At 38.4% G+C, this 23,903-nt stretch overlaps 1 protein-coding gene across 1 annotated transcript; it reads left to right on the top strand.

Moving 5' to 3' along the window:
- The first annotated feature begins 13,653 nt into the window (after positions 1 to 13,653).
- On the top strand, positions 13,654 to 22,908 carry LOC126198701 (60S ribosomal protein L10a). Its single transcript, XM_049935201.1, has 5 exons — positions 13,654 to 13,774; positions 13,884 to 14,039; positions 17,610 to 17,758; positions 22,217 to 22,389; positions 22,696 to 22,908. Exons 1-5 carry the CDS (start codon positions 13,770 to 13,772, stop codon positions 22,864 to 22,866), a joined length of 654 nt encoding a protein of 217 aa, XP_049791158.1. The 5' UTR covers positions 13,654 to 13,769; the 3' UTR covers positions 22,867 to 22,908.
- Positions 22,909 to 23,903: the final 995 nt, after the last annotated feature.

The following is a 23,903-nucleotide window of genomic DNA, read 5'->3' as shown; positions in this document are numbered from 1 at the left end:
AGTGCTGCATGTGTGCTGCTCGCGTGCAATCGTCGAATGGGACAGTGCCGACAGCCTGCAGGTTGCGGCAGTGTAGTACCAGGTTAAGCTGCGGACGTTGAAGCGAAGCGACCACTACGTAGTGAACGTTGTATTTCAATAACTGGAAAATGCAGAGTGAATCAAGGAAACGGAGAATTGGAGATTTGCTATCTTTTAAAAAGGAATGGGAGAATCATTTGTTCTTTGTGGAAAAACGTGAAAACTGGAAATGTATAATATGTGACAGTATTGTCGCTGGTGAGCGGAAGTTTAATATTGAACGCCATTATAATAAATTTCAGTATGTTGCCGTTCTTAGTGCAATAAAAGAGGAATTTCTCAAGTGATTTTGGGATATATCTTACTTATCCCAAGGTTTTGAATAGTTCTCGAGAGAATCTGGTTTCTGTAGATGATATTCATCTCAGTGTTCAAATGGAATTAATAGATCTACAGTGTAATTCTCGTCTGAGAGACAAGTTCCTTTTGGCAAGATGTGTAATAGATTTTTATCACGACTTTCCACAGCAAGAGTTTCCTCGTCTCCATTGTGAAGCCATGAAGATAGTCAATGTTGGGCTTGACATACTTTTGTGAGAGCTTTTTTTCTGTTATGAAAATTAATAAGTCTTGGTTAAGAGCAAACAACAGTAATGAAAACTTACGTAACTGTTTGCGTTTGTCTGTATGTAGAAATTTTGTTCCAGACATTAAACACATTAAAACTCCACCTGTGATAATTAAATAAAACATATCATAGGTAATAGGTACTCTTTCAAACCATGATTTCTGTCAAGCACTCCTACTAACCTTATTCCTTCATTTAATAAAACAGGCCAGGAAACAAAACGCATTACAGAGGAAGAAGCGGAGAGGCGGTATGGTGGGAAGGGGTGAGAAGCGAGTGGCCAGCTTGCCCCTGTGTGCACGCAGAACACCTGTTAACTGCACACGTGCATGTGCACCGCACACGTGCAGAATTCCTGCCCGCCCCTGGTTTATGATTTGATTACTACTACAGAATCTGAATTTGCAATAACAATAAACAAGGCTCTTGGCCAGAGAGGGGAGAGGAGATGGATATAGGGGTGGGAAGAAATGGACATAGAAAATGTTAAGAGGGAGACAGACAGAGAGAGGGGCAGGAGGAGATGGTGAAAGAATAGGTACGGGTAGGAGAGGACGGACAGAGAAAGGGGTGAGGAAGTGATGTACTGAGATAGGGCAAGAGGGAGGGGGTGGATGTGATGGACAGAGACAAGGGGTAGGAGAAGGAAATGGACAAAGAAAGGGGGGAGGCGAATATGTACAGAGGAGGGATTGAGATTAGGACATACATCCAAATCTGATACATATTAGAAACATGTGCTTCCTCTTTTCTTTCTTTTCCATTTAAGTAGACTGAGCCACAGCGAGGTTGGTGAGGTCAGCTACTGCTAAGCAAATGTGCTGGTTGTGTGAAGTGGGCTAAACTGTGCATAAAATTAGAGCTATTACTGTGTTTTCTTTCTCTGAAAATGAGAACTTATCAACTACATACCGGTACCCATTACTTACATACTGGTACATATTACAAAAAGTGCTTAAGGAGAAGCATGCCCACTGCTAAGGGATGTGCTGTATGTGTGAAGTATGTTCTAATTTGTGGAAAAAATTATGGTTCACTGCCAGGAAACCAAACATCTCCCATTGCTCCTGAAAGTAGCTAAAGCACAAGTGGGAATTTGCCTATACCACCTGCACCAGAATATATTTCGCCTTTATTTGAAGACATTCTTGAGTAGAAAAGAAGTCTCCTAAAACAAATAGCTTGTAAATTTTCTTTTGTACTTTATATGTGGCTGACAGTGAGAAAACATCACCTTTTAATTCCTCCTAACATGTGTCGGTGTTTTTTATGTTTTTTGTTCTGAGAATGAGTAACAGTTTGACAGTTAATCAATGTGTTTTGAATTTTGAGTTGCATTTACTTGTTCCATGCTTAACTTGTAAATTACTAACAAAGACCAGTCCCAGAACCTCTAGAAACATGAAGATGAATAAGAAAATTTTTGCCCATGGCAGGACACCAACCAGAATTGTTGTAATCACCATTAAAGGTCTTCAGCCACTACTCAATGTAACCTTGTCGTATGTCCTGTGAAAAATGCCGATAAATCATTATCGGACATCTAATGGCAATAAACTGTATCTTTTCGAGGAATCCTCAATTTGCTAGTGTTTGTTTATAGCACATAAGTTAGGATATTCTTATAGTATAAGACACGTTAAATACATGTTTGACAGAATTTCAGTATGCCCTCAGCCAGGTGCGTCAGCCAAAGCATATCTGGAAGAAGTGTAGCCACAGTACCTGTAGTAACTTATATTTAGTACAAGGAGGTTAGTCTTAATGAATGCATTTCTCATTGTGTACATGAATGGTCACCTAATACAGGCAGCCATGTTCCATGTGACAGATGGCATACTGATTTGTTGTATTTTGCGTACTTGCAGTAGGTACGTTGCTTCAAGGCAACAGCGCAAGTATTGAAGAATTATTGCAAAAACATCAGCCTCGGCTCGATTTCTTATAATAAAATGTCACTAATGAAACATCAGCAGTAAAAGCCTCAAGAGACTCAAAGATGAACAATCCTGAAGTTCCTAGTAGTAAGTTATCAGCTTACTGGACCAGTAGTTGTATCAAGATTGCGGAGATGTTGTGTGTACAAGAAGGTAGAGAAGCGTCTCGCGGGCCCCGAGGAATCATGACGTCACATCAATACATGACGTCGTCTCTCACGCTAGCCAATATCGCTGGTAGTTTTCGGAACGCGGATATTCTTTGAACGTGACATGCTAATGCCTTGTGGGTGTTGGTGTTTAATGGCGGGTTTTGTGATTTGTGTGCGTTAAAGCTTTTCAATCACGGAAAAAAATTGACAATACTTGCTGCAAAAGCAGACGCTTGCAGAGGAGAAAGGATAGTTTATATTCCAGATAATGGACAGTAAGTAACTTCCGTTAGTAATCTTAGAATGCTCAAGAAAAGTGTATGGTAAATCTACAGAAATTTCATCCTTTGTGCCTATAGTATTCTGATGCATTATGTTACCCAGTAAAGTTTCTTTCAATGCATCTATGTGGATTATTTGTGGTAACGGCGTATTCTCATAGCAAATGGCTTCGGTATTTAAGTTGCAATCATCGTAACTTTTTCGTGATCAAAAATTGCGTAGTAACTATTCTAACGTCAGTAACCTGCACATTTGAAAACTTTTGAATGTTCAAAATTACATCGTTCGTCATAGTCAGTATTTTTTACGGTAAAATGGGTATGAATTGCAGTGACTGAATCCAGATTTGTGAGTGATGTAATCTGTTTTTGTAATGGATGTTTCAGTTTCTGAAGTGAAAATCCAAAGAAGAGAAGACAGCGGGAAGTAGCTTTTTGTCTGTTTCATGGTTTATAGGCCTACTGGGGAAACTCGCCGTGTAAAAAAACGAGTAACGCATCAAGCTTGGTACCTCGGGTCTAGTAAAGCATACGACCATCATTGGCACCAAGGCAGAAGCGACTCTCATCGCTGAAGACGACACGTCTCCATTCGTCCCTCCATTCACGCCTGTCGCGACACCACTGGAGGCGGGCTGCACGATGTTGGGGCGTGAGCGGAAGACGGCCTAACGGTGTGCGGGACCGTAGCCCAGCTTCATGGAGACGGTTGCGAATGGTCCTCGCCGATACCCCAGGAGCAACAGTGTCCCTAATTTGCTGGGAAGTGGCGGTGCGGTCCCCTACGGCACTGCGTAGGATCCTACGGTCTTGGCGTGCATCCGTGCGTCGCTGCGGTCCGGTCCCAGGTCGACGGGCACGTGCACCTTCCGCCGACCACTGGCGACAACATCGATGTACTGTGGAGACCTCATGCCCCACGTGTTGAGCAATTCGGCGGTACGTCCACCCGGCCTCCCGCATGCCCACTATACGCCCTCGCTCAAAGTCCGTCAACTGCACATACGGTTCACGTCCACGCTGTCGCGGCATGCTACCAGTGTTAAAGACTGCGATGGAGCTCCGTATGCCACGGCAAACTGGCTGACACTGACGGCGGCGGTGCACAAATGCTGCGCAGCTAGCGCCATTCGACGGCCAACACCGCGGTTCCTGGTGTGTCCGCTGTGCCGTGCGTGTGATCATTGCTTGTACAGCCCTCTCGCAGTGTCCGGAGCAAGTATGGTGGGTCTGACACACCGGTGTCAATGTGTTCTTTTTTCCATTTCCAGGAGTGTATATAAATGACCTAGTAGATAGTGTCGGAAGTCCCATGCGGCTTTTCGCGGATGTTGCTGTAGTATACAGAGAAGTTGCAGCATTAGAAAATTGTAGCGAAATGCAGGAAGATCTGCAGCGGATAGGCACTTGGTGCAGGGAGTGGCAACTGACCCTTAACATAGACAAATGTAATGAATTGCGAATACACAGAAAGAAGGATCCTTTATTGTATGATTATACGATAGCGGAACAAACACTGGTAGCAGTTACTTCTGTAAAATATCTGGGAGTATGCGTGCGGAACGATTTGAAGTGGAACGATCATATAAAATTAATTGTTGGTAAGGCGGTTACCAGGTTGAGATTCATTGGGAGAGTCCTTAGAAAATGTAGTCCATCAACAAAGGAGGTGGCTTACAAAACACTCGTTCGACCTATACTTGAGTATTGCTCATCAGTGTGGGATCCGTACCAGATCGGGTTGACAGAGGAGATAGAGAAGATCCAAAGAAGAGCGGCGCATTTCGTCACAGGGTTATTTGGTAACTGTGATAGCGTTACGGAGATGTTTAGCAAACTCAAGTGGCAGTCTCTGCAAGAGAGGCGCTCTGCATCGCGGTGTAGCTTGCTCGCCAGGTTTCGAGAAGGTGCGTTTCTGAATGAGGTATCGAATATATTGCTTCCCCCTATTTATACCTCCCGAGGAGATCACGAATGTAAAATTAGAGAGATTAGAGCGCGCACGGAGGCTTTCAGACAGTCGTTCTTCCTGCGAACCATACGCGACTGGAACAGGAAAGGGAGGTAATGAGAGTGGCACGTAAAGTGCCCTCCGCCACACACCGATGGGTGGCTTGCGGAGTATAAATGTAGATGTAGACCATGTGAAACTTCCAAACAGTATGAGTGAAGATTTGTATGTGTGTGGTTTTCTGCATAATGGAGAAGGCCCAGAACCTTAAAACTCCAAAAAGACGACTGCAATGCAGGAGAGGCACAATAACACATGAAACACTAATGTAAATATTTGATCAAGACAACGAGAAATTCTCGAAATACCTTATGCTAAGCATGAAAAAATATACAAGTGGTGTAGATATTCATTATTTAAATTATGAATGACACTGCAGGCTTTCCAGAAACATCATTTATAATGAATTAAATTGAGTTAAACATTTCTGCTTCCCACTTGTAATCGGCACTTCTTGGAGAAGTGGTGAAGTACTGAATGATGCCTGACATGTACAACTTTCCTCCTCAAGATCCTGTTCTTTTTTTTTTTTATTATTTCGATTATTTGTGTATGATGAAGAATTTGATAAGCTTGTCTCATTAATTTTGATAACACAAATTTTGTTGCTGATTGAAAATACATTGCAGTTTATTAGTACCAATGTCAATAGGCTATAGTGTGGTAAATGCCCAAACATTGCAAATGTTGGAAATTATCTAATTTGAAGAAAGATTATGACGGGTTTAGTTGTTAGCGATTGGCTGCAATGTGACCAGTGATTATGAATGTGGTATGCAGCTTAATTTCACTAATATAAGTGTAACCTTTGTAACATGCATATTTCTACCTATGCTACCTCCTCTCTAAAGTGAGCCAAGTTAACTTGTTCATATAATTTATAGCGATGAGTTTAGTATGTGACCCACAATTATCGGCTCTCATGACCCAATCGTTGTATGGAATGTGGAAAGTATATTACTTTTCCAAGTGAAATAACGGTGTAGTGAGATTCTTTTACTTCTGTTACCTCATGATTCTTAAGCACAACATATTTCTGCAGAAAAATCCCTCAAGGGAATAAAATTACCTAATCATTTACTAAAGCTTCGCAAGGTCTAGATGTACTGTTCCTTTAAATGGCTGGCAGGCGTTCTAATAGTTATTTTCTTCAATGGTGCGAGACTGGACTCAAAAAGCTATGCACACATGTGCAATGATCTCGCTGGTACTGGGCTTTTAAATGCTTTGGTGTCTGCCAGAAATATGTACTCTTCGCGCATAAAAATGGTTGAAGATTACAAGGGCTGCAGAAAAACAGTTGGGGACAGCCATGTGATTTGACATATTGGGATGCAGTTTAGCATAACAGTCGCGTCACTCCATCTCGTTTTTGTTACCCACAGCGACATCAGCGTCCCCAGAGGCTAGCAAGCGACACTTCTGAATATGATATCGGATGAGTACGAATAGCACCGTTTATATTGGTCTGACATATAGTTTTTACAATAGGGAATCATTGTAGTGGCATAAAAATCGACAATAACTACAACATGACAACACATTTCACACTTTAGCTTACTAAAGACCCTGGGCATTGCAGGACAGCTTATTTACAAGTATCTTGTAACATACAATTATTTACCGAATAATACCGTTTTCCTTTAACAGCAAATAATTTCTAGGAAACACCAGAAGACCTGACCTACTGCAGAAACACATTGTATATCTATCCAATAAAGTGGAGGCCTGTTCGCTACAGTTTCAGCCAAATCAGTGAATCTGGAACGTAGGAATCCTGCTTAGAATGTAACACCTCCATTGTTTAATGTAAGAAATAAGCCCCCAAAGCTGTAACTTAAGATAAAGCGACGCAGGTGTGATAATAAATCGTCGAAAGTAATAAAACTGTTTCCCACCACAGAAGAAACCTATTCTACAATTATTGCTAAATTTGATCTATAAGCAGCAAGAATCTTCAGCACATTGACTTTTGAAGCGATATTAATTACATTTAGAAAATGATTGGTGTATTAGAAAGCCAAGTGAAACTTAAGAATGGGCGAATCCTTAGACTCCATAAAAATGTTTAAGTGTCAGGAAGAGTGCCTGTGATAATAAACAACAAACAACAGAAGTGTAGGCTTCGCATGTGTGGAATAAATATTTATATTTCCTTGCTCTGATTGGAATAAGCCGCAAATATACATATATTCAAATGTATTTTTTCGTGAATAAGTTATAGCGTATGCCATTCAGTCAGTGCGATTCAGCTGTTTTAACGTGTATTTCACGATAATTCACACCTTTTCGTAATAGAACGCACAATTATGACAACTATTCCCTTAATTAAGTAGAAAGTAATTAAAAATGAACATTATTCTAACGACGCACGTGAATGCTTTCTCACTACATTGAGTGCTTGTGTCGCTCCAACTGTCTAACGGTAACAAATTCCACACCAGAGAGTGTTGTGATGTATCTATTACACAGGACTTGAATTGGCCTGACATACCGTGTCAGGACGTGACTGACAGTGTTAATACACTTTGATGAGATGGTGCTGTGATGGACAGTGTGAATTGGCCTTGAGAGTGACGTGATGTGCCTTGATGGGATGGTCAGTGTCGATGATGCCATTTGATATGGAATGGTGAATGTTTTGACGGGATGTTAAGGCCAGTGTGAATTGGCCTTTATGCTTTCCCACTACCAATATCACCGTGAAAACTTACATCCTGAGAAACCTTGACTTCACACAACAGTCCATGTTGTTGATGGCCTATGAGTATGTCAAGGTTCGAAATTAGATTAGATTCAGTTTTCGTTCCATAGACCCAAAAAATGAGATGATGCTCGTGGGTGTGGAACGTGTCAGAAAGTATGACATAAAAACATAAAACATTTGAATATAATACTTACTACCCTGATTATTTTTCAGGAGATAGTTGAAAATAAGCTAATACAATGCAGTAAACTGGGACAGCAAATATTTACAGAGTTAACACACTGTCACAATGAAACACTGTTATTCACTATTAATAAATTTATCATACTCAAAACACCTAATCTTGACTGTTGTGATGTAGTGTTGTCAAAACTGAACTCATACAGATATTTTTACTTAAGCTGACTTAACAGTCTCTGTTAAGATATTCATCTATAGAGTAGAAGGAGTTGCCTATCAAAAAGTCTTTCAAACTCTAATTAAACGGTACTTTATCTGAAACCAAGTTTTTAATGATTGCTGGCAATTTATTAACAATGTGTGTTAATAAATATTGGGCCCCTTTTTGGACCAAGGTAAGTGTTTTTAGGCCCCCTTTTTGGACCAAGGTAAGTGATTTTAGGCCTTTATGTAGATTCTTCTTATTCCTAGTATTGATACTGTGTACTGCGCTATTAGTTGGAAATAAAGATGTATTACTTGCAACAAATTTCATTAAGGAATAAATATAATGAGAAGCAGTGGTTGGAATACAAAGTTCCTTGAACAGGTTTCTACAAGATGTTCTTGAATTTACACCATAAATGATTCTTATAACACGCTTTGGCACCCAAAAAACTTTTGCTCGGTTTGATGGGTGGCCCTAGAATATGATCCCATATGACATAATAGAATGAAAGTTAGCAATGTATGCAAGTTTTTTTATATTTATATCTCCTACATCTGACCTCATTCTCATGGCAAATACAGACTTGTTTAGGCGCTTAAGCAAGTCTGTGGCATGCCCTTCCCAACTGAATTTATTATCGAGTTGTAATCCCAGAAATTTAACACTGTCAACCTCTTCGATCTGCATGTCTTCATACGTTATAGTCATGCTGGAAGGAAATCTCTTACAGGTTCTGAACTGCATATAGTGGGTCTTCTCAAAGTTTAATGACAAAGAATTCGCTTTAAACCACTTATTAATGTCAGTGAAAATTTGATTAGCAGCTGTTTCTAAATCTGTACTTGACTTGCAACTTATTGCTATGTTTGTATCGTCTCAATGTAACAGTTGAGAGGTCATTAATATACACAATAGAAAGCAATGGACGCAAAATGGAACCTTGAGGAACACCAAATGTAATTAATTCCCAATCAGAAGAAGAATTACTGTTCACTGCACAGGTATTTCGCAACGACAACCTTTGTTTCCTGTTAGATATATAAGACTCAAACCATTTCGCAGCATTGCCGGTGATACCATAATACTCTAATTTATTTAGGAGAATGCTGCAGTTCACACAGTCAAAGGCTTTTGATAGGTCACAGAAAATGCCAATAGCCTTTAGTTTATTATCTAATGACTTAAGTACACTCTCATTGTAAGTGTAAATAGCTTTCTCTATATCAGAACCCTTCAGATATCCAAACTGTGACATGGACAATATATCATTTTCAGTCAGATGCTTAAGGAGACGCTTGAACACAACCTTTTCAAATATTTTTGAGAAAGCCAGTAAAAGTGAAATTGATCGATAGTTTGATGGCATATCTTTATCCCCCTTCTTGTAAAGAGGCTTAACTTCAGTATATTTTAGCCAGTATGGAAATGTTCCACTGATAAGAGATTGATTACACAAATAACTTAAGACAGAACTTAACTCGTATGTGCACTCTTTGATTAACTTTGTTGATATGTTATCATAACGACTGGAATACATAGAGTGTAAGGATTTTATGATGGATGCTACTTCTTTGGAAGATGTGGGTGTCATTTCCATTTTACTGAAGTTATTTTTAAAGACTGGTTTCAGATACTCCATTGCACTGTTCACTGAACCTGATAACCCCAAGCTGCCTGTAACAGAAATGAAGTAGTTATTTAAGAGGTTTGCAACACTAACTGTACTTATTACCAAAGTTTGATTTATTTTTAGAGCTATCTGATCCTCTTCCTTTTTGGCCCCAGCTGTCTCTATCTTCACAACATCCCATACAGATTTTATTTTGTTACCTGATGTAATTATCTTTTTCTCATAATAAAGCTGCTTCGATGTCTGGATTACTTGCTTCAATATTTTGCAGTATTCTTTGTAATGCATTGCAATTCTAACTTCAGAGCTGTCCCTAGATATTAGATAGTCTCCTTTTTGTCCCACATGATATCTTTATTCATTGTGTAATCCATGGTTTATTTTTTGACTTGTGTGTGAGTCGAGTTACCTTTAAGGGAAAACAATTCTTAAAAGTGGTGTCAACTTTATTAATGAATGCTTTGTATTTTCCATTTGAGTCAGACGTATTGTAAACAACTATCCAGTCCATGTCTTTGAGCAATTTTCTGAATTTCTCAATTTTTGACTTATTTATTACCCTCGTGTACTCAGACTTAATAGTTTTTTTATCCCGACAAGTTTCAAAATTTAACACAAACTGCTGCATGTCATGATCAGGTAGCCCATTTACTATTGGTTTTGTGATATGACTTTTTTCCCCAGATTTGTCTACAAAGATATTATCAATAGCAGTCTCAGAGCATTTACATATCTTAGTAGCAAAGTTCACAGTAGGAACTAAATTGAATGATAGTGTTACTGACTGCAATAACTGTTCACTGACTGAGCTTTTCAATAAATCCACATTAAAATCTCCAGCAAATCCTTGTTTTTTTGCTATGAGGTGGGACAGCAGAGCTTCCAGATTTTTTATGAAGAGGTTAAAATTTCCTGAAGGAGATCTGTATATACCTACTATTATAAAGTATTATGAAATACTACTTCTGTTGCACAAGCTTCTAAGTGCTGCTCTGAGCAAAATTTATTAATATCAATATTCTTGAAATCAAAACAGTTTCTGACAAATATGGCTACTCCACCTTTCTCCATATTTCCTCTATGGAAATTAGAAGCTAACTTGAATCCTGTAACATTTAACATATCTATAGCAGTGGTCACATGATGTTCAGAAGTGCAGATTATATCAACTGGTTTGCTGAACTCTAATTCTTCAACACAAATAAGCAACTGATTAAGCTTACCCTTAGACCTCGGATATTCTGATGCAATAGTTATAGCTGATTTTGTGCACTGGCTCAATTACAACTGGATGAACCTAATTTTCCTGCCAATTTTTGAGTATCTTTAGTTTCATTGGGAGGCTGGCTGTGTGAATTGTGTACATTAAAATTTGCTTTCTGGCTGCCTGTTTTATCAATGTGAATATTATTTTCAGCCTGTCTCTGAACAACTTTTGTTTCTGCCTTCCTACTCTAAAAAACTGCTGATCTGACACTTGTAACCACCGGTACTGTACCACATGTGACTGTGACCTCCCTCCCCCCTTTAAGTTATTTGCTATTAGCCCAGACAGTTTTCTCTTCCCTTTCCTGTTGAGGTGAAGGCCATGCCTAGTATTGTCCCACCTGCTGATAGAGTCAACAGGAACCACACCGATATGAGCCCCCCCGCCTGATCGAAGCAGCTGTCCCACCTCTAAATTAAATCTCCTAACAGAAGATTTTAAATGATACCGGTCATGGCGACTCAGAACAGACACAAGCCAAAACCAGTATGTCTCGTTGCTGAAGCTATCTTTACCAGGTCACTCTCAATTGAATAATTTCGGTTCCTATCTATGCTGTTGCCCACCCCACCCACTATTACCATGGTGTCTTCCTTTGTGAAATCTTTACAAAATGACCCTACATCCTCTATCACCTGACCCAGACTTGCACTAGGTTTAAAAAAAGCTTGTGACCTGGTAATCTGACTCTAGTTCGTCCTGTGACAGTTGGCCAACACCTCTACCATGGAACTACCTAAAGGCCGGTCCACACGCAACGATCTGTCATACGCAACGATCGGCGCAGATGTCTGTACATGCAAAAGATCGCTGCAATTGTGGTGTGTTCACACGACACAAACCCCAATCTACTACTAGCCCGCCATCTGTCGGTGTAGAAAAGAAATATCAGTGGCAAGCGACTACGCTCCCCGTAAACATCAAAAATTTAATTCAGTTATTTTGAAATATAGAAATGGAGGAAGTTCTGTTGTGGTCTGTGTTCACAACTTGTGTCGCAAAAAAAAATTCAGACCAACTGCAGGAAACTGAGAAAGCGGTCAAAATGGTGTAGACAGTGGCTGCTGAAGCGAAAGCAGTTTCCTCACGTACATTTAGTGCGACAGTTGCAGGGCGAACCTGTTTTGTTTTACATTACTTCGTGTTCCATTTCCTGGCACAGTGACACTCCAATTTCATCTTCAATGGTACTCCTGCTTGGTCGTGGCGTTTCTTGATCACTAAGAATGCCAAGCAGATAAAAATACCATAACGTTGGCTGGTATACTTGATCTACTCTTACACCACATCTTCTAAATTTCTGAACTTTGGATAACTCTTTTGGGTAAACAGTTCCCTGACAGACTTAATTTACTTGACTTGCCTTCATGAACTCATCCTTCAGGACAGCGTAAATAGCTTCACATGTGTTGGGTATTATTTTACTCAACGCTTGTTTCGATATTGCAGTTGAAAATTCCAAATCCTTGTAGCTCCTTCCTGTTGCTATGAATCAATGTTACCGCCAGCCGTTCATGAGGAGAAATTGCCCTTCTCATACAAGTATTTTTTTTCTCATAATATGAGGGGTTACAAGCTTTAAGAGATAATTATAAGTTTCGACATCTACCCGCAAATAATTTCGCCAGTTCGCAATGAATTTTTTTTATTACCGTTTCTCTGTTTGCCGAGGCGTCAAATGCCCGCAATTTTTCCAATTAGAGCGTTGTATGCTGCTGTATTTTTGTCTCGGTCACTATATTCTTTACTTTTAAGATTTAATCTTCCATAAAAATGGGTGGTTTCTATATATTTCAATGAATACACTTACAAACTCTTGAGAACACTGACGAGTATCAGCCATTTTAATGCTCTGTGCGCACAATTACAAACACTACACTGAGTAAACAGATGTTTGGCGCCAGATTTGCGGCGATCTCCACGCTCCAACTTGTCTGTGCAGATGTGGTTTGAACCCACAGATTTGAGAGGTTGCGCTCAAACCTCCAACTCCAACTTCCAGTTTTGCACACACCTTAGGTTGGTGCAAATCTTCTGTCTACACGCAACGATCTGTCTGCGCAGATGTGTTGTGCGCAGACAGATCGTTGCGTGTTGACGGGCCTTAACAACAAAACCTTCTTCTTCGCAGCTTTTTCTGATTTCTTACTTTTCCAACACTTTATGAAAGTTTTGTATCCTGTCTACTTCTACCTCTATTTCTGGCTCATCAGTTTCCAACTGTGACAACAGATGAAACCTGTTTTCCACATTCATGATCACACTGTCTGAAAACGTCTTATTCCTATTTCTTCGATAACCTGTTGTCACTTCCCACCTCTCTTTTCCCTTCTCCCTACTTAACCTTTCCAGATCTAGTTTCCCTTTATGCACTGTGGGATCTTTTGACGTTGCGAGACATGAGGGCAAGTGTGAATAGTCACGATCTGGAGATATTCAATTGTCTGCAGAATGTCCAGCAGCAGCTTCTACTAAGATTTTGCAATTTTAAGCAGCTGCTGTCTTGTCCTTGCATAAACATGTATGACGCCCTCGTATTTCAATAAATTCAGCAAGAACTTTGTTTATTTTTTTTTTTTATTTTCGTGCATCTCTCAAGTGTGCCATTTCCGCTATTGGTGTGTAGATTATCTTTGGAATTAGTGTAGTGTCATCTATGTTCGTTTGAGTGTCTTATCTTTCATTTGAGTTTCGACCATTTCCTGTCGTGTTCGTGAGAGTGCTGAGTTGGACGTTGTGCTGTGAAAATGAGGTAAGGATATGATCTGCAAATTTGTAGTTTAATCTTTAGTTTGTAAAGCATGGTCATTTCGTGTTCAACCGTATATTTGGTTTTAATTATTTATCTAACTTTATTTCAGTTCGAAGGTTTCCAGGGATACTCTGTACGAGTGTATAGGTGCTGTGCTCTCGCACGCGAAGGAAAAGCAGAGGAAATTTGTTGAAACTGTGGAGATCCAAATTGGCCTGAAGAATTATGATCCGCAGAAGGACAAACGATTTTCGGGCACAGTGAAGTACGTGATGACCTGACTCGAGATACCTTTATTTCTACAGAATGTTTCTAAAGCACTGAATAGCTTATCATTCATAACTTTGGGAAATAGTGTGAGCTCTATTTCATTTCGACACGGTTTGTGGAATAAAGGCATCTCATGCTATGTCAGGGAGCTGGGCAGATCCTGGCGGACCTGCACCCAGGGTCTTAAAATAATTGGGGAGGTAGTTAACTACCGTTATTTTATTCGTTGCCCTGTATGGCGGTAAGTCAAAACAGCAGTAGGCTAGTTTGAGAATTCGTACACGATACAAGAAGTGTGTATGTAACCACGTGGTTTGCCTATGCAGGTACTGATATTAGTTTGAAAATATTTTGTTGCCGAAGGAACTTAACGTTAGCTTTTCTTTTCACAGAATTGCATTGCTACTTAAATTCAGGTTGTTGTTGTTGCAAAAACTCTGCAATGGGTTGATACTAGGTGGTAGAATAGGGAAGTTGTTAGAGACCAATTTCTTCACTTATGCCATGGGGTAGATGTAGACTTGTGTGTATTGCTTGGAGTGGAAGGATAAGCCTTTATGAAGTTCATCAGTGTTGAAAAGGTAGTAAAATAGTTCAGCATTTTATGCTGAGCACAAAGGCCATTTCAAGACGAATTGTAATTTGATTCATACTTAATTTCTTATGCAAGTGTAGGAAGGAATCTTACAGTATGACAGTTATAGGAAAGAAGCACAATAAAATATAATTTCTTACAATTTGTAATATTGGTGTTTGTATTGTTGTAGATGGGACTTCCCTGATCTTTTTAACTGTGAAAGATATTTGACAATTTTTCTCAAGTGGTTTGATAACTGGGAGAAACATGCAGCAAAGTGTGCACATGTGGGCTTGGGAATGAATTGATATGCTAAAAACTATTTGCTGAGTGTGACTGCCTGTACAAATCGTAAGATATTGCATTAATCTAGTTGCATTGGACATGATGTAGTACATTCTGCCCAATGTCTTCACACTAAATGGAATGAATGATGCTCAACAGTGCTGAACAGTGGAAGTGTGGTTGAGGAAATTCTGAATGTAGTATTAGGTTCTGGTAGTGGCATTACTTTCCATGGTTTAAGTGAAATCCATAATGAATCTTATACTTTCTTAGGTTCCATACACTGAAATTAGAGAATGAAAGTAAAAAAGTCAGATATTTAAGAACTATTTTATTTTGATAGAATGTTGGTAAACTGTCGAAGACACTCATATATGTTTTTTGTACATTCATGTTTTTCCTCCTCCAGGCAGTGCAAAATAAATTTTGACTTTGCAACATGGGGTAAACCGTGTATGTATTGTATTTGTTTTTCTGGAGTTGTGCAATTACTGTAAGATTCATAATAAGGTAAAATATCAGAACACACTGTAAGTTTTTTGGAAACAAGGCAAGTCGGTGAGGATAGGTTAACCCTTCAATAGCTGTTAACTTGTCCTGTTCTGAAATCCAGTTTTGAGTGGCCTTTGGGTGCTAAAGTGCTGTTGATGAAACCTGGGACTACAGGCCATCTCCTGAGAGCTAGACATATCTGTGCTTGGGAATGTGAGCTGTTCACAAATATTATACAGTGGATTTTGTGCTGCTTGTTAGGAGCTTCAGTTCTGCCTGCTAAGAATGTAAAAGATCTGACAGCTTGTGTGAAAGGTGCATTAACAGTGTACCAGTACTGTCAGATTTATAAAACATGTTAGTTCTTTCTAAATGTAGTACAGCTCAGAGATGTGGAAATATGAAGAGCAACAATGACAGCTTATTTGATGCTGATGTAAATAACTCTTCCACAAATGTCAGCGGGTGTAAGCAAGAGTATTGTCCCAACAAGAGATGTAATTCACAGTTCGTATGAATCTGATGGTGAAACACTTAGCCTATAATGAAAGAACGATGCAACAAATTTGATTGAAAGAATGTTTCTATGTGCTTAGTCACAGTTCACTTTCAGTACTAAAGTCAATTGGGGATTGGTCCAAGTAGTAAGCTCCTCTTAGTTGTTTCCTTAGTAGATTCTATGCTGACATGTGTAGAATGGTGGTGTGGAGTGTTATGTTTTGTATGTGAGGTAGGTGTTTGATGTGTAGCTATGAAGGGCTGTCGAATTACTGATGTGTATTCGTAATGTGTAACTATTGGAATTTAACAATTACAGAAACTACTGGAAGAAAAGCCACTTACAAATCTATGTGGGATTTGTAACAAACATTAATGCAGACAACTTTCATAGGCAAATGAATTTTTTGTCTCTGCAATAACTTAGTGACACGAAACATTGTGACAAAGCACCCTAGAATCTCACAGCTCAGCACATACAGCACCAGCCAGAGGATTAACTTTTTGTTAGCAGATGTCACTGCCCTATCAAGATTGAAAGCTGCCATAGTGAGAATTCACTGTTGATTTCAGTTGGTTTGTGTGAATGATATTCGAAATGTTCTTGACTTTAGATGGCCATTGTGGATTGATGTGGGCACATGCATGTGCTTGAATATGAAATGTTGGACCCTGTTACAATAATTACTAATTGGGCACTCAAAGCAGATTGGTAGCTAGCTGCAGTAGTAAAATCGTTAGTCATTTTGGATTGATATTGTTAGATACCAACTGTAGTGCGACATACTACTCAATGTAAACTGACATTGGTTTCAGTGTTTTCTTAAATGTGCAGAATTTTTTGGGTCTTAACTTCGGATATGATGCTTGCTTTCATACACTGAGGTGATGGAAGTTACAGGATACCTCCTGATGTCTGACCTCCTCCTACATGGTGTAGTGCCACAACTCAATGTGGCATCGACTTAAGTTGTTGGATGTTCCCTGCAGAAATATTGAACCATAGTAGCGAAAAACTTTGTCCGTGCAGGATTTTGTGAACTGACCTTCAGATTGTCCCATAAATGTTTGATGAGATTAATGTTGGGTGTTTTGGGTGAGCAGATCATTCACTCGAAGTGTCCAGAATGTCTTCCAAACCAATTTTAAACAGTTGTGGCATGGTGATATGGCAGGTTGTCATCCTTAAAAACTCCAATGTTCAGGAAACATGAAGTTGTGAATGGTCTCAAAGTAGTTGATTATGCAAATGGTCGGTAGTCTGTGCTTGTTTATCATTGATTTGTATTTTCACCTGATCATTTTAGTACTGGGTAATACAATTATGTTTGGTGGATTCTAGTTCCATGGACTCAGATTTAGGTGAATTTGTCTATAAATTTAAGGCTTGCAGGGTGTACTGGTTGGTGGAGTTCAAAGTTTAAAGAAATCCAAGTTAGAAATTGAATGTTTTGGTCCAATGAGTTGCAAGCTGTTGGTAATTTTATTTTGAACTTTGTTCAATGTTTATAGTTTCTGTGGGAGTTTAGACCTCTATATTTTATAAGTGTCCAATGAAATGGATACTATGGGGAGTTCAGATACAATTTTCAGTGATGGTATTTGCATGTATTATCGTGATCTTAAGTGACGAGAATACAAACTGAGAGCTCCATTAATACATTTTACTGTGTAGTGTTAAGTACAGTTATGAGAATTATATTAAATTTACAGGTTGAAGCATATCCCAAGGCCCAAAATGCAAGTTTGCATCCTAGGTGATCAGCAGCACTGTGATGAAGCAAAAGCCAATAATGTCCCCTATATGGATGTTGAAGCTCTTAAGAAGTTGAACAAGAATAAGAAGCTAGTTAAAAAATTGGGTTAGTAATGTTTATATTTATTTTTTAGATGGTCAATTATTTTTTAAGGTTTAGATAAACTTTTGTGTGAACTGCATTCTGGGTCTATGTATTAACACTACTCATCTAAGTATAATACATAACTTAGGATAATTACTACATAACCCAAGTTGAAAGGATGTACTGTTGAGAAAAGAATACTATACTGTTATACTTAGATTATCACTTTTCTTTAGCAGGGAATTAGCATTGCCATTTCTTGTGGTCCTTAGCTTCCTTTATAATGTTGCTGTATGTGCTGCTGTTCATCACATCGTCCAGGATCTGATGTATCTTCAGCCCTTGCCTCCTTGCTTCCACATAGCCTCACTTTTCATAAGCCCAACTTCTCGTGTGTCAAGTCCAGTTCCTTTCTATTACTTTCTTTAAATGCCTTTGTTCTTCCACTCTTAGGTCTAATTTTTCAATCTATACATCCAGCTTATTCTTCCTATCTGCCATGTTCACATACCAGAAGCTTCCAGCCTTGCTCCTTATTCCTATATCCAGGATGCAGTACTGTGCAGGACGACTTGATGCAAAACATGTCTTTTTCAAAACTTTTCTGTATTCTATAAAATTCTTGTTACTGAACCTCTTTTTGCCATTGCTGTTCTAGTTTCCTATGCTGATCTGCTATTCTGCTTCATAGTTATTTCAGGATTTGCATTTGTTCTAATACTTATAAACTCAGCATTATCTTTACCCCTCTGTTAGGATAGCAGAAAATGGGTGTATAGTTCTGCCCCGTTGGTATTGTCTGTTCTCACTTTTATTAGTGCTTTTTGATTCAAATACAATAGTTTTCCAGTCATCTTCTCCCTGAATTTGCAAGCTTATCTGAATCAATATTATCAAATGCCTTTTCCAGGTCTATAGAAAAATCTCCCAAAACTCTCACTGGTTTCTGCATGTGAAATGAGGCTAATTGTCCTGTGCTCACAGCATTTCTTAGTTTCTCTTTTGTATCAGAATCATTGTTAGTCCTGGCTATTTTCCAGTATTGTATGTTGATGAACATACTGTTTCTCTTACTCCTTGGGTCAAACATTTTAATATTTCTGGATTTTTCATTGCAGCAATTATTTTACCAGTTCCATTAGAATTGGTCCTTGTATTATCCACATTCTTCAAAGATAAAGTTCCAGAGCTGTTGGTTTCTGATCTGTCATTGGCTTAAATGCTCTTACTGTAGTGAGGTCTGCAATGACAGAATGAGGACAAGTGATAAAATTTCTAAGCAAATAAATTGTTGGGAGTCCATGAGCATGAAGTTTATCTGGATAAGTTTTATTCTGTTTTATCATATTGACTTTCCAGTTTCTGTAATAAAGGAGAAAATAGAAAAGTTGTGTATCGTGTATATAGTACCACTGAACTATAATGAAATGTCACAAGTGAACCTTGGAATTCCAAAGAAGCTAATGCCAAGTGTATCAGTGCAGTCACTTTCTTAGCACTGTGCAGTGACCACTGCCTTAAAGTCTGGAATTCCACTGCATTATTCCCACATACCACCTCTACTCCTGTACATGTGAATTCCTATCCAACTAATCATGCCACCTGTGGATGCAATGGGAACTAGATGAATCTAGTGGCTCTGAAAAGAGCAATTAACAGTACAAAGCAAACAAATAAGTGTGGAAGACATTCCTCTCAGGTTTCATGTGTTTCACATCTGGCAGTGTTTTATGTTGAGAACATATGTTGAATGCACCTGCTTAAAGCAAGACAATATCTTGTGCAGCAGAAATTGTATGTTTATAAAATAGCCTTTTCTATCAAGGAATTGCCCAACTTTTGAATGTCTGCCATTTCCTGATGGAATGCAGTTTTTTAACCGCATATGTTACCGTTTGTGTTGGCCGTCTGAGTTATTGACAGTTTTAGCTAATGATGTGTGGGCTGTTGAGTGTTTTCTTTTTATCCATCGCAGCAGTATGGTGAAGATCATTTAATTTTTAGTTCTGGACCTCCATTTCTCTTCGGCATATTTTGTAGATGTTTCTCCACATCTGTTTTTAGCTGTTTTCTGTTGATTGGGGTTGATGTGTAGTTGTTTAACTTGTCTTAGTGTCCTGTAGTTTAGACATGAATGCATAAGACCCTAGTTTTTGTGCTTGGAAACAAAATGCAATCAAAGAGTTCAAATATAAAAGTTCAAAATAATGTAAGATATGAATATCTTCCATGTGTAGTTGGAATATGAAAGGCATATTACTTTATGATTGGTTGTACATAGTAATTTTTAGATACTAGACCTAATAAATGTAATCAGCAAATGTAAGAATAAGAGAAAAATGCAAAATCTTAAGGGAATGTTGATTTGCCTCAATTACTGCATTTTTTTTTGTTGGCAAGGTAGATACAAGAATTTTAATCACATTGTCAGTCATCTGTATTCTCTAACACCTATTGTGCACATGAGGATGTCTTAACTTCATAAAGATTGACAAGTAAAAGAACTAACAATACAAGGAAACTGTTTGGCTCTGCTAGAACAGTGTTCTTTTGCTTTCTGGGGATAATTTGGCAGTTAAGAGAAAGCATAAGATTATGATTTAAAAGATTAAAAATGCAACTTGATTTGGAAGTGTAAACAGATTAAAAGTAACATTTTATATAGTTACATTCCCCAGTTTAGATGCAGTCACAAAGTTCTTTTGACAGGGTGTATAAGGCCCGGGAGATCAGGGAAAAACCCGGGAATTTTTTAGAATTCCGGGATTTTTCATTGTTTATTTTAGTTAGTTTTGTAGGTTTGACGTGTAAGATCTGATACGCTGACAACTTTAGTCCACTACTGCTGAATAATACTGCAGCAATGAAACATAAATCAGAGAATAACACCAAAATAAAAGTTTAGTTGCATAGAAAATGGGTAATTTACACAATGCACAGACCAGAGTGCCGACACCGAAAAGTGTCAAAGGCTTTAGGTCGAAGATTATGCAGTGCGTCCGTAACAACTAACGTGAATTCGATGTGCGTGGCGTTGCAATTGTTTACATTTCCAACAGATCACCAGAAAATATTACAAATAGTGGCTTGAGATGCGTTACTTTCAAAGTAAATTTCCACGCAAGATGATTTATGTTACGTGTGAGAATGTGCAGTGAATTTCTTAAATAACAGGGCATTATAACTCTCATTCAAAATGTAACACTTTGAGGATCAGCCATTTCAAAATGTCGGGCCCAGAAGATAAGTCATTTATGCCACTATTTAAAATTTTACCAGCACATTTGTATTTGATATGACTTAACATGTAACACACGCTAAAAAAAGACTGAGCTTCAAGTTAGTTTTCATATTTAATATTGTTCTTTCATAGATAAAAAATTATGCAATTGATGGCAAAGTGTAATTGACCTTCAAAAAATTGTGCATTATGTTACTGAGCAATGTCACAAATCTCTTCATGCCAGAACACTTGGACTTTTCTACACAACTGATAATCATTTTGGCAAAATTTAAATTGCTAAATTAGAGCCTGTTAGTGGGCCTATGGACTTCCTATCATTGTAGGACTAATAACAGTGGATGCCAATAGACGATGCAATTATTGTTCGTACATACACTTCTACTTAAGAGTTAACCGGTGTAGAAATGCACTTTGCTTAGTTGAGCGAGCTCGACCTATCTTTGTAACGTATGCACCACAGCCTGTCTTTGTCGTAGGCCTCGTGCTCTGAACTGTCGTCATTCGCTAGCGAGATCACGTGACATGAGCTATGACTGTCTGACAAAGGTGCATTGCTCAACGCAATCTCTATTTTAGAGTTTCGGAAGCTACCGTGCTGTAACTTGTGGAATTTGTGTATATACTTTCGCAATACGAAAATAAACTCTGTGCATATTGTCTCGCATCAAACAACTTTCCAAACGCATTGTTTTTCCTGGATTTCGTTTCCTAAAGTGCTGGGACGTCCTCCGTCGGTTTATGACCTTTACGGTTCAAAGGACTGATAGGTTTTACAGCTCCGAGGAAAAGTATACTGTTACTTAACACGGATGTATTTTCACCTGCTTTATACGTAATTTCATCCGGGAGAAATTGTGTTTTTAACCATGAAATCCGGGAAAAATACGGGAAATTTTTTCTTGTCCACGTAGACACCCTGTTTGATATAAATTAGTGTCTATGTAAGCATGACAGCTTTTAGTACATATATTGTATTGCAAAAGCTGCCAAATACATTTGTTTTAGAATGACGGGATCAGATGTGAACATAACTTTGTGACCAAGCAGTTAAACACACAATTTGCACTTCAGCACTGTGAAAAGCTCCACTGGCTTGAAAACTTAATCACTGTGCATGTGTGATAGAGGCAGTTTGTTAATGTATGATTGAAGTTTTCTTGTGGCTGCTTGAATGAACTTAGTGGTATCTGTACCATTACATATTTGATATGTCATTGATTTTTTTCTTTTTACAGCAAAGAAGTATGATGCATTTTTAGCAAGTGAAGCACTCATTAAACAGATTCCAAGATTGCTTGGACCAGGCTTAAATAAGGCAGGCAAATTTCCTGGTCTTCTTTCACACCAAGAAGCAATGATGGCAAAAATTGATGAAGTGAAAGCAACAATTAAGTTTCAGATGAAAAAGGTACATTTAAGCTTTTAAACTTACTTTCCAATTTGAAGTATTTAAAAGTATTGCACCAGAACCCTACAGGCCAGTGAAATAACTGGAATGTTTCTATTGAGTGCATAGAGTAAGGGATGAATAGACATCATGCATATGTAATATTATGCAAGATCGCTTTCATGCCTACAGTTGTTAGTGCTGACTGTATTAGTTGGTTGTAATGTGTTGAGCATATATGCATCATTTTTGAAGAGCACACCTTAATTTTTTAGTTTTAGTGTTGCTTCATTTTAGGGTAAACTGAAATGCTGTATGTGTTTATAGGTGCTGTGCCTTTCTGTTGCTGTTGGTCATGTAGCCATGTCAGAAGATGAGTTAGTACAAAATGTGCACTTGGCAATAAACTTCCTTGTGTCATTGTTGAAGAAGCACTGGCAGAATGTCAGATCTTTACATGTGAAGTCAACTATGGGACCACCACAGAGACTGTATTAAACCTGTTTCATTTTTGTGAACAAATAAATACCTGACCGTAAACTTGATTTTATTTTACACATGTGTAAGCCAATGTAATAAATTTGTGTATGGATGCTTGCATTTACCCTGTTGGGATAGGCACAAAAGCTTTTAAAATTAAAAGGTAATTTTGAGAGATCAGTAACATCTCGCTACAGCAGACAAATCTTTTGGTAAAATAATTTGGTTCTTACAGTACACATTTCTGAATAAACTATGTAAAATTACCATAAGCGAGGATTTCCTTGAAAAATAGTTCCCTCAAAAATTACATACAAGTGGTACAAAAAACTGAAATTACTTTTTAAAAGCTTCATATTCAAATTGTTTACAGAACAACCTTATTCCCTTTAAAATACTGTTACAACTAATACATTTTGTCCCACTGGTGCCCACACTGTAACAGTTTTGTAGTCTTTAGAAACAGCTGACAGCACCTCAATCCTTTTTTCTTGAATTCTTCAGTGTTGTCAAATTGGTGTTCTTCCTTGCTGCTTTTCATATGTGGAAGTAGTCACACACAGGTAAAGGTGTGGGGCAGTGCAACCATGCCATTTTTGTCAGAACCCAATGAACAAACTTTGTAGCAACCCTTTTCATTCCCAAATTTGTCATTAAAATTAGTTTAACAGATCTCAAAGGTAACTCGCCAATCTGACAGTTGATCAATGGATGTCCAGAATGAGGTTTCAGTCGACATGTTGCCTTACACAATTTTTCCCATAGCATTATCTTGGTAAGATGTTGTAAACATTAAAACAGCTTCAGCAGCATTTTTACTGAGTAGAAAACAAAGTTTCACAGCTGCACATTGTTCACCTAAACTTATCATATTTGAAACAAGAATAAAATAGCACTAGGAGAAACAATTACTGCAGATGAACTGAACAAGCCAGGTCAACAACAGGTGGCACTGGGCGGACAATGATTTGTGGTATACACAGTGGCAGAAATTTATACTACTCAAGCTCTGACAATGGCAGTATTTTACCTGTTGTAATTCAGTTTTATTGTAA

The sequence above is a fragment of the Schistocerca nitens genome, chromosome 8 (assembly GCF_023898315.1).
Source record: "Schistocerca nitens isolate TAMUIC-IGC-003100 chromosome 8, iqSchNite1.1, whole genome shotgun sequence".
Lineage (NCBI taxonomy): Eukaryota > Metazoa > Arthropoda > Insecta > Orthoptera > Acrididae > Schistocerca > Schistocerca nitens.
The sequence above is the reverse complement of the archived record's forward strand: the minus strand, read 5'-3'. Positions and strand labels throughout refer to the sequence as shown.